This window comes from Podarcis vaucheri (genome assembly GCF_965113315.1).
Source record: "Podarcis vaucheri genome assembly, chromosome: 12".
Taxonomy (NCBI): domain Eukaryota; kingdom Metazoa; phylum Chordata; class Lepidosauria; order Squamata; family Lacertidae; genus Podarcis; species Podarcis vaucheri.
In genome coordinates, this window is record NC_138750.1 from 35,109,414 (window position 1) to 35,125,186 (window position 15,773).

Consider the following 15,773-nt stretch of genomic DNA (forward strand, 5'->3'; position numbering starts at 1 on the left):
CCACATGACCCGGAAACTGTCTGCGGACAAACGCCGGCTCCCTCGGCCTATAGAGAGAGATGAGCGCGCAACCCCAGAGTCGGTCACGACTGGACCTAATGGTCAGGGGTCCCTTTACCCTTTACCTTTATCCAAACATGCAGAAGTTTTGTGCAGCTACCGTTGATTTAAAATAATCTTTTGGATATTTTTAAATGCTTGTTTTTAACTGTTTTTTATTGGTAATTTCAATATTTTATCCCCCCCCCCCATAAACAGCTTAGAGGGTTTTGTTTTTTTAACAAAAAACCCAATCCAGTGGTATATAAATTTCAATAAATAAAAATCAAATGGTCACTCAATCAATATGGTGACCAGGAATGACTTTAGCCATGTAAGCTCTCCAATCCTGCTCAGCTCCTGTGATACGCGGTGGCTTGAAACAGTAGCATTCCAGCCTTGTGCCCATTCAGATCACACACAACTCTTCTGCTAACTTTAACATATGAATGGGGCAGCACATGTTATTGGGAACATTCACGTGGGAAAAGAGGGCTTATGTTGCTCAGGTCTTATTTATTCATTTATTTAGAACATTTGTACCCCATTCTTCAGCCAAAAATGCTCCCAGAGCATCTTACAGGCAATCAAAACATGGCAGATCCTACCCACAGGCTTACAATCTTAAAAATGGAAACGACACACACAGGAAAGGGAACAGGGAGGGAAGAGGAAAACCCAAATCCCAACTCTGGCACCAATTTCTAAACAGCCGTTTCCATAATGAGCAGCTGGCACAGTTCAGGGGCAGGAGGTGCCTGATGGTGATGAGACGAGCACTGCTCCATAACTCTTCCCCCGACTGATGGAAAGTCTGCCCCCGGGTTGACTATTAGGGGAGAGGAGGCCTGATGGAGCTGGCCTGTCACAGCAGAGCGGATGCACTTGAATTCTGCTTCCCAGCTCTCCCACTGCTGGAATGGCTGCCTGCAGGTGATGGTTGCAGGCAGAGGAGGCCTGATGAAGCTGGTCTGTCATAGCAGAACCTATGGAGATCTTCCCCCATGGCCAGCAGTGGCCTGTGGCTCAGGTGAATGAAGCCTTGTGGCTGGAAACAGAAGGAGGGAAGAATGCTCTTGTGGTCAGGTTGTGCTCGTGGGCTTGCCAAAGGCAACTGGCTGGTCAGTGTGAGGAGGTTGGGTTAGATGGGCCATTGGTGTGTGATCCAGTAGACTCTTGTTATGTTCTTATCTGGAGATGCTGGGGATTGAACCCAGAACTCTTTACAAGCAAGGCAAATGCGCTACTACTGAGCTATGCCCCTTAATTATACCATGGCATAATGAGAAAGATTAGCAGTTTGCTGTCAAATAGAAACACAGAAGAAGAACAGGATGTGGTAAGGTCAGACGGCAAGAAATATTAGACATTGTAGAAGACCGAAGCTCTCAAGGGAGAACTGGATGCGGAAGTTGTGAATACATGCATGACAAATAAGGAAATGAGCCTCTAGTGGCTCATTAGAAGAAAACATATTACGGAAAGGAATAAGTGAGGCGGACGGGATTTGTTCTGATCTTCTAATAGTCAGCTGGGTTTGAGCCTTGCTGTTCCATTTTACATATTCATACTCACCACGAAGTTTGGGTAAACAGAGCTAATGACTCTATCATATCAGGTTTGCTTTGATATTTCCAGAAGTGTTTTTCTTGCTGCACCTTGACTTTTTATGATATTGTTTTTGTAATGCTTATTCTTCCAATATGTAAGCAACTTTGTGAGATTTACCTGAAAAGCGATTCATAAATGCCTGAAATAAACATTGTTGTTAACCTGACAAATCTAAGTTGAAATGGCACGTCATGCTAATATATATATATTTAATTGTTTTATCTTCCAGGCAACTCTATTTGATGAGCGGGTAAGTTGATCAGCTTTTGAGTATTCAGTGGCATGTCCATCATCCCTTCCATTTCCAGTGTTCAAGCTGTGAGTGCTGTTGCCTTTGTAGTCAAAACAGCACCATTCGCACATGCACAACCATGAGGTATCAACAGGCATGAGGGGGAAGGTTTGCTGAAGTACAAAGGGAAAGATCTTTAAGGGGAAAGCTTTAGAATGGAGGGATGAAGGGACACACAAAAAACAGACCAATGACTTGAACATGTTCTGTGACAATGACATGCTAGATTATTGTGGGGGGGTGTGTGTGAAGAAAACTGGGTGGGAAGAGGAATGAAATGGAGAGTATGGACTCCTGATCAGCAGCTCTGCACACTGCAATGTTTTGTTGCAGGTCCCACTTTTCATGGGAAATATATGCTGATTCTCAGATAACATTTCCCTGCAAAAAGATAACGTCCTCATAAGAAAAAGGGGTGCACATGTGCACAATCATGTGATTCCTCCATGATTCAGCTGGCCCCACCCCCCAAATACATGCCATCGCTACCATCATCATCAACTTGTGCTCTTTCCAACCAACACAACCCAATATTGCCATTCCACTGAATGGCACATGCACTGTTAGAAATTATCCAGGTGCCAGGCGCGTTTTGCTTCTGGTGTGGTTCCAACTGCAACTACGTGGAGATTTCTGGGCGCAAGGCTGGCAGCCACAGTTTAAAAACCTCTGCCTTCGTCCATCATTTCTACCATTTCCATTTCCACTTTGTGTGTTTCTTCTCCTTACGTACTGGGACAAGTGAATTGTTGTAAGAGCAAGCTGCAGTCAAGCAATGTAGTTGAGATCATAGAATCATAGAACTGTAGTATTGGAAAGGACCCTGAGGATCATCCACAGATCAGCATAAACATGGAACTCCCCCCCCCCACAATGTTATCTTTTGCTGTGTATACACCATATATTTAAAGCACATTCCACACACACCACACAGAATCCCAGGACCTGTAGTTTTTACCTCTCACAGAGCAACAGTTCCCAGCACCCTTAACAAAATAAGCTTTACGTAGAATTTACTGAAAGGAAGGGACCTAACTTAGGCATGTTAATTAACTTCGATGGGTCTGCTGTGAGTAAAATATAGTCCGCATCCACACCATACATTTAAAGTGCTATGATACCACTTTAAACAGTCATGGCTTCCCCTAAAAAATTCTGGGAGTTGTAGTTTGTTCAGGGTGCTGAGAGTTGTTAGGGAGTATCTATTCCCCTCCCAGAGCTACAGTTCCAAGAGCTCGCTGTGAAGATTGACCCACATTTCCCAGGATTCCTTGCGGGTGGAGGGAGAGGAAAATGTTCTTTAAATGTATGGTGTGTATGCAGCTTTTATCTCTTTAAGAGGAATAGATCAAACAGAAACAGCATGGAAGTGGTTTTTTTTCTCTGAGAGGCCCAAGCAGCTGTGCAAGGACTAAAGGTCAGGAGCATTCCTCCTTTTCAAGGTGGCTGCCTGGGCCTGTGGGACCAGAGGAGCGGATGCAGGGGTGGGAATCGGAGTGACTTGTTCTCAGAAGCAAGAAGCCAACAGGGGCATGAAAGGGAAGTTGCAAGGGAAGGGAATAGAAAAGATTTCATTCCATTGGGGAATCAAGGCCACTTTGGATGCGACAAAACTTCCCACAGGGGAAGCACTTCTGTGTAACCAGGCAAGATGCAAGATGATAAAAGCACATGCGCATGAGTTTTGCATGTTGAGAGCTGAGCTAGATGTCATGGATCCAGGTGATCTACCAATTTCCTATCAAGTGTGAGAAGGGGTGTGGATTGCTCTGTAAGGTGGGCAGTAGTGTGGTATGTGTGTTCAATTCTTCTCAGCCAGTTTTCTCCCAGTGGGGTTTTGATAGTCATCTGAAAATTGGGGGGGGGGGAGTATTTTGAGAGAAGATCACATCAAATAAATGTCTCCTGTCTAGCCCCCCTGGGCTTTAACTTGCCCCCAGACTTCAATGGAAATCTGCACTACCTACAATGTGGCACATGGGTTGTGTTGCCATGACATCTAGTCAGTCTCTGAGAAATTGTAATTGCATTTTACTGCCTGGTGCATGGACACTGTGATACCCATAGCTATACCCACACCCAACACACTTTTGTGGGCCTCATGTAGCCAGTCTTTGTGGGTGATTGCCACTTAACTTGTGTGCGTTCCCATAAGGACCAGGGTTCAACTTCGATGCTACCCTTGGCTTCAGAGGCACTCAGAAGAAGCAAGACCTTTCACTGTTTCCAAGTGGCTCTGAAGCCAAGAGTGAGGACAAGCTGGAGATCACACTCTTCTTCTTAAGTTCCAGGCTAAGGAGAAGGGCAGGCGCTTTCTGTATGGCCTTGCGCTGAGCCTGACTTTGTGCAGGCACCAGAGCTCTACATCATATAATAGACAAGACACTTCCCTTCTCCTGGGGTCCAGTAAGAACTTCTTTCTGATTATGGGAGCCGCCAAAGTCCAGTATTACGTCGGAGATGAGACTTAACTCCAGTTCTCCATTTCTGGTGGATAGTATCAGGTTTTCACCAGACTAATGAACCATTAGTATCCTGGGACAATTTGGTACAATTACGTTCATAGTTGGAAAGGTGAAATTCTAACATTGCTGTTTCTGTTGAACCTGTAGTGTGAGCAAAAGAGCTGTGAATGCGAGAAGGGAGACCGAGGACCTCCAGGACCACCTGTGAGTATATATGATGGGCAGTAGGAACCTTCAGATTTCCTGCTTATAGTTTATAAGAGCAAACTATCACACATAAAAGCTTAAAGGAGAATATATGTTTAAGTGTGCCTTGTTCACTCAAGAAGAAAGTATTAAAAGCATCACGTTTAGTTAGGCTGACCATGCATGTGTTCTGCTTTACAGGGTAAAGGTAAAGGGACCCCTGACCATTAGGTCCAGTCATGGCCGACTCTGGGGTTGCGACGCTCATCTCGCTTTATTGGCCGAGGGAGCCGGCATACAGCTTCCGGGTCATGTGGCCAGCATGACTAAGCCGCTTCTGGTGAACCAGAGCAGCGCACGGAAACGCTGTTTACCTTCCCACCAGAGCGGTTCCTATTCATCTACTTGCACTTTGATGTGCTTTTGAACTGCTAGGTGGACAGGAGCAGGGACTGAGCAACGGGAGCTCACCCCGTTGCAGGGATTCGAACCACCGACCTTCTCATCGGCAAGTCCTAGGCTCTGTGGTTTAACCCACAGCGCCACCCGCGTCTGCTTTACAGGGTATATTCCTCCATTTTAAGGAGTTCTCTGTTTGACAGACTGTCCAGTCCAAATATGGTTTAAAGATAAAGAACTATAGGAAGGGAGAGAAAGCAGGGACCTTGTAGTTATTCATCAACATTTAGGACCCGGGCAGCTGTCTGAGCATGGACACAGGTCACCTGGTCACACTCTTCCCCACTTTGGAGCCATGCATAGCATTTCAGTTCCAGTAATGATTTCTAAAATTGCATCGATTCACAGAAATTGGGGTGTGCAAACTTTATGCAACTCTATGTCCTCTCAAAACAAAGAGGGCATCTGCTCTATTAATGATATTTCTCTCTCCTTGTCCCCTCAAGGGTGGTCATGGTGGCAGAGGAGATAAAGGTGATCGAGGAACTAAAGGAGAAAAGGTAAATCACCACGAACGCCTCCCTTGTTCTCTTACAATGGCAATGGGGCCTGCCTGAGAGGTGCAAGAACTGAGTTCCAGCAAGTTCCAGCTGAGAGAAAAAATGCCCTGGTCTTGACTGTTATATTTTTTAATAAGACTATGGTCAAAGTTGGGTGTAAGTGTAGTATAAAAGGAAATAATATTTCCAAATATTTTCACTGGTTTCTACCTTTTTTCCAGGGTGAGGCTGAGAAAGGAGAGCCTGGAGAAAAAGGTGCAGAGGTACGTGAATTATTGCTATTTCCAATAATTCAGTGTGAAATGTGTTTCTGCTTTGTCACAAGCCCTGTTCTTTAATCTGTCTCCTCTCCAACTGTCCTCTGTTTCTTTTGATACGCTCTTTTGTCACAGTGGGACTTTGCAAGCAGAGTCATCATCGTAGCTCCTTTTGCAGCCTTTAACTTATCATCTCAGACGTCACAGCAGCCTATGCAAGACTTAGCTGCACTGCCCAAGGTTAAGAAAGATCAAGGTGGAGTTGTGTCTAACCACAGCTGGTAGGACAAAGGCAGGGAGCCCAACAGTAGGTTGGAGACAGAGCTAATGGTGGGAAGAGCCAACTAATGACAGTTTTGTCTTCTTCATTGCTGAGTTCTATAAGGGCAATGAGGAGACTAAGGAGGAAGAGGAAGCTGATAGGCAGTTCTTGCCCCTGGGCTGGTACTACCTAAGTCCTAAGAAGACAGGCAGATGGGGCTCGCCAAAGGCAGGCTGAGATTGGTGGGGCAGTGTTTCATTTGCCCAAATGAACAAGCCTCACTGGTTACAGTGCTGGACTGTGACTGGTGAGACTCAGATTCAAACCCCCACTCAACCATGAAATTCGCTGGGTAATCTTTGGCCATTCTCTCTATCTACCTTACCTACTTCGCGGCATTGGGAGAACTGGGTTAACTGCCTTGACCTGCTTGGAAGAACGGTAGGTAGTAAATGTAATGCTGAGGATATTAATCATAGTATATAGCGAGGTCTACAATCACAATGTAAATCAAGTTGCCAGTGGTATTGAAACAGTGGGTCTTTAAACGGCACCTCCAAGAATTGATGGATTTTGAAATCTTTGGAAGAATGCTTATGTATGTGATGTATAATCATTGCCTCACTATCCTATAGAAATAGCAGTCTGTCTTGCATGTGGAAACGCTAATGCTAACACTTCCTTTCTCTCTGGATTTTAATGAAGGGAGCCAATTTGTTAATTCATTTATTTGCACATGAATACTGCCTTCCTCCAATTAAATGAATGGAGAGAGCTCTGTGTGAAGATCAGAAGCATGCTATACACACACACACACACACACACACACACACACACACTCTTCAAAGGATGGCCTTTCATTCTTTCTCCAACCAGGTTATTACTCTGACCTCCATGCTGATTAAATAGCATATCTATTTATCATATTCTTGACATTGTATTAGTCATGTTAAAATAACTTTATTTTGTTCTTTTAATAGGGAGGTGCTGGTTATAAGGGAGACAAGGTGAGATGATGCACAAATGCTTACTTATATTGCCATATTAAGCAGTTTATAATTAGATGTCTACAAAGACAATGCATTAAAAATATAGGGGATGAGTTGTAAAAGAATAATATTAATAGAACCAGATGAAAGAAGGAAGAGATATGAATACAGTCCATAAAGTTTCACAAGCTAGAGTCTTTTGCACTGTAAGCTTCTTCAGAGTGTTCTTTAGGATCCTGCTCTGGACTGAAAGAGGCTGGTAAGGACAAGTAGGATAGTCTTAGAGGACACACCGGTCAGGAAACTTCAGAACAACTTAATTCTCTCTCTCTAACAAGAACAGAACAGTAGCAGGAAACCCCTAATTCCAGCCATATATGACTAAATTCAGTGCCACTTAGCAACTAAGCTGCAGAATGACCCTATCAACACAGGGCAGGCAGATTGAAGTTTTGATAATTTAGATCAGGGGCAGCAAACCTCTGGTCTTCCAGGCATTGCTGAACTACAACTCCAGTCAGCCCCACCCAGCATAGTCAGTGGTCTGGGGTGATGGTACTTGTAGTCTAGAGCCACAGGTTCCCAACCCTGATCTAGATTGTCAGAATAACTAGAGAATGTGACATTTCAACTTCCTATGCAAAAACAAATTTCAATGAAGCATCACCATGAAATCATGCCAATAATATATACTTTTTGCAGGGTGAGAGAGGAGAATGCGGAACACCAGGACTAAAGGGAGACAGAGTAAGTACCGTAAACAACTTGCCATATGCATACATACAAGCTGCGTCAAAATTCTGTTCAGAACACTGTGTGAAAATGCAAAGAGTGTTTTTCTTAAAATGGCAAAAGGCAATTATAACTGTTCTTGTTGAACCTACCGGTGTTGGTGGAAGGTTAGTTAATTGTTAGCTTGAAAGCGTTTCATCAATGGAAATGGATCCAATTGGTCAAAGTGGACCAGTTTGATTCCCTGGGAACACCGTGGCAATAGTCAGACTGTTTCAGACCTCTATGGGTTGCTTTGAGATTCTGCTGCCTGAACAGGCTTTCCTTGGCCTGATTGAGAATTTCCATACCTCTCTAGATTTGTAGTGGCCTATAAAATAAAGGTGCTTAGCAAACATACATAAATAGAAGAGTGTCATGTTCTGGCCCCATGGAGGAGCCCAAGGGGCACTAGGAAGCAAAGCAGGTTGGTTTTTGCAGCACCACAGAGAGCTCCTCGTGAGCAGCTTGCTCCAACTCAGACAGAAAGTGAACTGGGGCCTTTTTAGTCACCGTTTCCAGTCCACCTTTCTTAAACTCCTATACCTTAAGGACCACTTTGCTCTATATGCTCCAAATGGATCACTAAATCACTTGAGGGAAGCACCATTAGTGGTCTCCCATGGACTCACGTCAACAAGTAGTTTAACAACCAGTCCCAGGGAATGGTAGCTTTGTGAAGGGAATAGGAGCCTCCTAACAACTCTCAGCATCCTTAACAAACTACAGATTTCATGATGCTTTGGAGGAAGCCATGACTGTTGAAGTGGTATCACGGTGCTTTAAATATATAGTGCAGTCAGGTCTGTTATTTTCAGTGAGTGTCCTCTGAGAAAAATAATTGAATACCACCCTATGTTTTAAATTTTGTAGGCTTTTCTTGTTGCTGTAAGAAACATGAGGTATATAAATTTCTTAAATAGATACTCTGCCCCCTTTTGGAGAACTAGGGCTAACTTGCTAAAGACAAGACCTCCTCCTCCACCTGCACCACTGAAGTTGTGAGGAAGGCGCTCAGTTTCTCAGGTCTAGGAGAAGGAACCTGTGATGATCCTGGTGTCATGGGGTTTGTTTGATCAGGCCTGTAGCCTCTGGTTCAGTGCTTCACCAGTCACTAGCATCAGGCCTGGAGCCAGGAACCTGGTCCAGCTCCTTAGCCGGTGACACTGTAACCTCCAACTTCATCTCCAAGTCACTACTTCACTTATGGGTCACAACAAGGAGCTGGAATTGGGCAACCAAAAAAATCAGTACATCTAATATAAATATAAAACAATCCAAATTCAGCCTGAATTGAGAATGAACTGTGGCTTTCCAGATGTCGCTGCTCTTCTGTCAGCCCCCAACCAGCATAGCCAATCTGCAGGGATGATGGGAGTTCTAGTCCAACAGCATCTGGAGGGCCATAGGTTCCTCATCCCTGATCCAGACTCAAATTTGATTGGCCTGTTTTGTTTGCTCGGTCTGGCTTTTGTGGTTGCCGAGAGAGAAAACTAGTGCTTAAATATTTTGTTAAGAAGGAATCCATGTGAACTGTCAGAGTCTTAGTTCTTATAGCGCCATACAGCAGTGTCAGTTTACACGGTTAGCAGGTGAAGACATTGTAAGGGAGGATGTGAAATGTACACATGTGCGAAGTTAAAAGAAAATTTGTTAGCAGCTGGCAGTTAAAATGGAAAGGGGAAAAAATGGACATAAAGACCATATGTCGAGATTGTAGAAATGTAAGGAAATAGCATTTTAGTTGTTGTTTGTTTTTAGTGAGGGCAAGGAAGGAGAAGGCATTGAACATCTGTAAAGGATTAAAAGGCCATAATGGATTAAGCACTTGCAGAAACTTCTGAACAGGCCAAAGTTCTCATCACCCACAAGATTCCCACTTACAACAGGAGATGAAGCGGCATTGCCAAAAATGAATGAAGAGGTTTTTTAAAAAGAAAGAAAGAAGAATAAGAGGCAGCAATCATGCCAGTGGAAAATGAGCAGACATGGAGAACACACAGCAGAAGCACAGAGCAAAAGATTGGGACACACAGCACTAATATTCTGGAGCACATTTATGATCTGGAAAGATCAGCACAGCAGTATAATTGACTGTACTGTTGGGTGTCCCAACAAAATGTAAAAAAAAAGAGAAAGAAAGGAGAGAGATTTATTGCATAGTATTCATCAGTGTTTACTGGTGTTTCCCACTGCCCAGAATTCTGGGTTTCCCTAAAGGGCAGTCAGCGGAGGGTACAGCTTTTATATTAGCTGAAAATGCAAATAACTGCTGGCTGTTTGAATTCAGGTTGGATGTGGATCGTGTGCACAAGTCTGCAGAGGCCAAGCTTAGCTGTAATTGTTTCCATCGCTGGTTTTGCTTCCTTGATGCCGGAGCCCACCCCTCCCGCCCAATGGCTCACAAGTTCAAAGGGGGCCACTTGAGATAGCAAGCAGCTGGGGCTAAAGCTAAGGACGAGAGTGATGCTCCCAAGGGAAAAGGGCACATCTTTTGACCACAGAGTTCCATCCCGGCCCCCATCCCTCCCCTTCTTTAGCCTAGAAAATGATTGACTTTAGGATGGAAGAAAACATGTACTTGTCTGGGAGCATTTTTATCCTCCTTTTCAGTCGAAGAAGGCTCCCTGAGCAGCTGAGCAATAAGATGGTCCCTGTAATCGGACTTTCCATTTAAAAGATGTGACATGAAAGGGGATTGAGAGGAAGAAGAAAAAATAGCAAACTCCAGCATTAGTTCTTAGATATGAATGATTGACTTTATAACTTGTTAGTCATTAGCTATACACAGAGTAGACCCATGGAGGTTAATGGGCATAACAAACTCAGGTTCATTCATTTCAATGAGTCTGCTCTGGGTGGGATTTAATTGGCTACCATTCAGAGTCCCCCCCCCCTAATGACCAGATCAAATGGAAACAGCTGGAGAAAAACAGGCACCAAAAGCTGCTGGTCTCTCAGTAGGGTGGGTGGTGGATCCTGCTCTCCTTCCTTCCCCCTGGGGCAGGCTGATGGAATGATGGCTGCCAGGTGACACTTCGTGGATGGCGGTGGCTTCTTTGAAAAGCCCTGCTTCCTTTCCTCTTCTCTGCTGCAGACCGATATTCCAGCCATCCAGATACACTTTCTCATTTTTCAGAGACTCCATTCCCAAACCAAGGCATTATTGTTAGGAGAAAGAAAATGATCTTGCACTGTCTGCATAGCAACCTAGAGAGAAAGAATCTTATATTGACGTCTGTTCAAAATATATTTTGTGATTGATCTGTTTTAAACCGTCATGGCTTCCTCCCAGAAACTCTGAGATTTTAAAGTTCCTAAGGGTTCTGAGCAGTCTTTGTTTTCCCCTTCCTTCCCTTCTTAGAGGGTAACAATCTCCAGGAATACTTGCCCTGCTCTGATGACAACAAACAGGGGTACAATGGACATGGGGAGGAGCAGAATTGCTCTTGTAGGTCCTTTCACAGCCCACAATGTTGTGCAGGCTTTGTACATGAGATGAGGAACCCTGCAAAAAACAAAAAACAGCAGCCTCACTAGCTACATTTTGAGAACCTGAGCGCATGCAACTGTACAGGGAATGGGTTTGGGATTTGCTACCATGGTCCTGTTTCCCCCTTTGCACACCCAGCTAAAGCTGCTTATATTTGGAGTGCTACATGATGCTGAATATTTCCCAACTATACTATACCAGCCTTCGCCAACTTAGTGCCCACCAGATGGTTTGGACTGTAACTCCTATCCATCCCTGGGACAGAGAGGAGTTGTAGTGCAAACCATCTGGAGATGACTAGGTTGGCCAAGGCTGTGGTAGCCCATTGACAAACCCTAGTTTCAGGTCAGAGATCTGAAATGGACAGAGCATGGAGGAGCAACCAGTAAAGGGGAAATTTAGACAAATCCGCCTTACACCTATATGTGCAGATAATAGCAACCACAGCTGCAGGGAGAGAGCTGAGAAGTGTTTTAGTGAGCCTTGGCTGAATCAGAGCTTGCAATTAATCTTTCTATTTTGTTTTATTTAAACAGGGGCTAGAAGGCCCTTTTGGCCCAAAGGGACCAAGAGGACCTCAGGTAAGTTTGTTTACAACCTAATTCTATGTGAAGATTATTATTCATTTGCATTATTCAACCCCAGGGGACACCTGGCTTGTGATATGTGGATTACCTTGGCTAGAGGTGGTCAATCTGTGCCCGGGCTATACTTCAGCAGAACTAGGTGGCACCTTCTCCTGTTCCATGTGCAAAATATGACTGGACTGATAGCAGTTGAACACTTGTGATGGAACAGCATCTTCTACCACACCTGAGGGCAGCACACCCAACTCTGTCTTCCAACATCACACACCCACCCACCCACCCACCCACACATCACTATACACACAGGTCTGTCCTACAACAGTTCACCACTACTGCTTGCCCAGCATCATCTGCAACTACATTCTGCTGAATGATAGAGCCGGCCCTGCACTTCAAGATACATGACTGAATGGCCCTTTATGTGAGTTCCTCCCTCTCCAAAGCCTGAAGAGATGCAGCCTCTGTGCATTTTTAACCTCAGTGTCTTATCTGTGTATGCATCAGTTGTTGCTTGCTGGCATTCCCTGCTCTGTCTCAGAACTAACTTGAATAGTAATGTCAAGGGGATTGTAATGGTTCTAGGGGTTGCTTGTGTGTAAATCAACGCCACCCTTGGCTGGTTGCCTGAGTGAACCCTTTCTGTCTGGACAGCCACGCGCCCGTGACTGTCTCAATCGCTGGCAGAATCCGTTAGTGGTCGTTTCTTGAAATTCTTCCAGCAAAGAAGCTCTTTGACGCTTAGTCTCCGCCTAGCCTCCCTGCGCGGAAGCCTTCTGCGCAGGGAGGGTGTGGACATCGGAGGACCCGAGCTCTCCCCACTGGTTCCCGGTGAAGAGTCTTGGAGCCACCTCGCCGATTCCCCCATCTGCCCCCCTTCTCCACTGGTGTTACGCTGATTTCCTTCCCCAGAAGATGTGCTGCTTCTCTCCCTCCTGGGATGCTCTCCGGAACCCCTCTGGAGCCCTCCCTCTCCCTCTGGCTCCAATGGCAGTTCCCTGACAGGAATGAAGTTATTAGACAATTAAAAATTAGTAAGTCACCAGGGCCAGATGGCTTATGCCCAAGAGCTCTTTGAAAACTCGAAACCAAAATTATTGATCAGCTAACAAAAATATGCAACTTAGCGCTACAGTGGGCCTCCTTACCAGAAGACTGTAAGATAGGCAGATAAACACCAGTTTATAAAAGGTAGGTGGAGCAGAGCCAGAAGATTACAGACCTGTCAGCCTAACCCAGGCATAGGCAAACTCGGCCCTCCAGATGTTTTGGGACTACAACTCCTATCATCCCTGACCACTGGTCCTGTTAGGTAGGGGTGATGGGAGTTGTAGTCCCAAAAATCTGGAGGGATGACATTGCCTGTGCCTAGCCTAACCACATTTCTTGAAAGCAATTATTAAAGTTAACCCCCTCTCCCGCAATAATAAGTAAATATGAGAAGAACAAGTCATGCTGAAGAAAAGTTTAGCATGGCTTCTACAGCTGGAAAAGTAGAGTTGGGGGGGGGGGAGGGAAGGAGAGTAACAATAAAAAATCCAGTGTCGTAGTGTTCTTATATGACTCTATAGCTGTGACAAAAAAAAGCATATTGTGTCATTGAGTGAGGCACATTGTGTGATGATCCAAGATATGATCATTTCCATGACAGCACCGTGGGGCTCCTTCCGTTCTGGAATATGGTTGATGGCATCTATGTCCATCTTTCAATGACAATTAAAAGCGTTTTTATTCTCCCAGGCTTTTAGTGAAAACTGATGGGAGAAATTCTGTTGGCTATATGTGCTGCTGTAATGCTACCGGAATGATTTTGGTTACTGTTGCTGTACTTTTGTGGGGGAAGGTCTTGTTAATGGCTGTTGACTGCTGTTCTACATTGTGTTTGAGTATAAATTCTCTCTGTGTGTTTCTGTCCAACAAACCCTGTTAGTAGCTTTTTAAATTGGTTTAAATTTGACTAAGACAGAACAGACACACTGAAATTAATGGATGGCTACCTTAAGTCTATTGATTACAATGGGTTTACTTTGAGTAACACTTAGTGAGATATAACCCATTGGTAGCTACCATGGAATCACCAAAGTGATGGATGGGATATAAATGCAAGCAATAAAAATAGATAAAACTGAAGATATATATCTGAATACCAGATACGGGAAACAGCAGGAGAGGGCTATTGCCTTCACACCCTGCTTGTGGGCTTCCTGGAGGCACTTGATTGGCTGTTGCTAAGAAACCAGATGCTGGGCCTTTATTCCGACCCCATAGGCCTCTTATGTTCTTATATGGCTCAGTGGCAGCATATTCTTTGTATCCAAGGAACTGAAGCAATGGAGAACTTTGTGCTGTTCTGTTCTTGAAATGTACAGCTTTCCTTCTGTGTGATTATTTTTAAAAGCTGTCATTCTCAAGGGGAACCTGCTATCAATCTCCTCCTTGTCACAGTGTCCTGGTTCTGCAGCTACAGTGCTGAGCTTAAAGTAGAACTGTGAGAACATTTTTGACTTCTCAGTGGAACTGCTGAACCCCCTTGCCAATTCTTCAGCTTTTCTTCCAGTAGAAAAATGTCTAGTATTTCTCCATAAATGCTTTGTTGTGATCAAGAGGAGTTCCCATGGTAGAAAACCATACTGCTACTGAACAGCACCAGTGATAACGTCAGGCAAGACTTCAGCAGGGATTTCCCGGAAAGTTTGATGAGTTCTTCTTATAGCACTGTTGTATAGCTATATCCCTGAAATACCGCTGAAATTGAAATTACAGTATCTTAGCAAGACTTGTGTACTTTAGCGGATCTGTACAGCTCAACTACACATTGTACACTTGTTGAATGTAATGTCTGAAAACCCTATATTCTTCCTGGAAATGACTTCCCGGACATTTGCATGGCAGCAGCTCATTCTGAGACTGCACTTGTTGATGTTAAGCCATGAGAAGTCTCTTCCCACAAACCGATATTGCACCCCAGAATCTGATTCTCTTTCTGCCTACAGGATAGTTCTGACTGACAAGAACATTTCTGACAATGTACATACACAGTTTTCTTCTGTAAACACTGAAATCTTTGAGTGTGCAAGCTCATGTGCTTAGAGATAGAGGACAGAGTTCATATATATTCTGTACATGTCTTAGTATTGCCTTGACTGTAATATTATTTTGCTCTGACTTCTTAACTGATCGCATGTTATTGGCTCCTACTCACTTGAAATCCTCCAGAATGTCAATATGACAAGAAGATAGTAATAAGATATACCAAGAAGCTGACTGGGTTTTAGCCATATTCCAGCAATTCCTTCAAATTCACATTGAACTCCTGGGGTTAAGAATAGTGGATACTATTCTTATTCTTATTATAACCCCCCCCCCAAGTTTATATTATATTTATTTCATCTCAAATGTAATAGGAAGTTTGGGGGGTCTGTATTGAAAGGTACTATCAGTGTGTAGACCACTGGCCTGTGAGCACTCCAATTGGAGAATAGCCTTTACCAAAGGCGTCATGGACTTTGAAGAAGCACGTACTCTGGACAAAAGGAAGAAATGAGCTAAAAGGAAGTCAGGTTTGGCAAATCCTCACCGTGATCAACTCCCGCCCAGAAACCTATGTCCCCACTGTGGAAGGATGTGTGGATCCAGAATTGGCCTCCACAGTCACTTACAGACTCACTGTTAAGACTGTATTCATGAAAGACAATCTTACGTGGCTATGAGTGATCACCAAAGAAGAAGGTCAGAGTCAGTTGGAAAGTTCCCCTGAACTAAGAACAAGGGAATAAAAAAAAGTTTTACAATGAAAATAAATATACACAGCTATGAATTCTCTCTTATTGCAAGGATCCACACACATATTTACAGGTTTGTGTTT

General features: G+C 44.1%; 1 protein-coding gene across 4 annotated transcripts in view; it reads left to right on the plus strand.

The window, feature by feature from the left end:
* COL28A1 (collagen type XXVIII alpha 1 chain) overlaps nt 1–15,773 on the plus strand; it is a 68,558-nt gene that overhangs the window by 7,423 nt on the left and 45,362 nt on the right. For 3 of the 4 annotated variants that reach the window (XM_082193883.1, XM_082193885.1, XM_082193886.1), the window contains exons 4-9: nt 4,555–4,611; nt 5,499–5,552; nt 5,774–5,815; nt 7,052–7,078; nt 7,763–7,807; nt 11,861–11,905. In XM_082193883.1, coding sequence (XP_082050009.1) covers nt 4,555–4,611; nt 5,499–5,552; nt 5,774–5,815; nt 7,052–7,078; nt 7,763–7,807; nt 11,861–11,905 — 270 coding nt within the window. Of the gene's footprint in view, nt 1–1,879; nt 1,901–4,554; nt 4,612–5,498; nt 5,553–5,773; nt 5,816–7,051; nt 7,079–7,762; nt 7,808–11,860; nt 11,906–15,773 lie in introns of all 4 variants that reach the window. The other variant, XM_082193884.1, reaches the window with a different exon arrangement.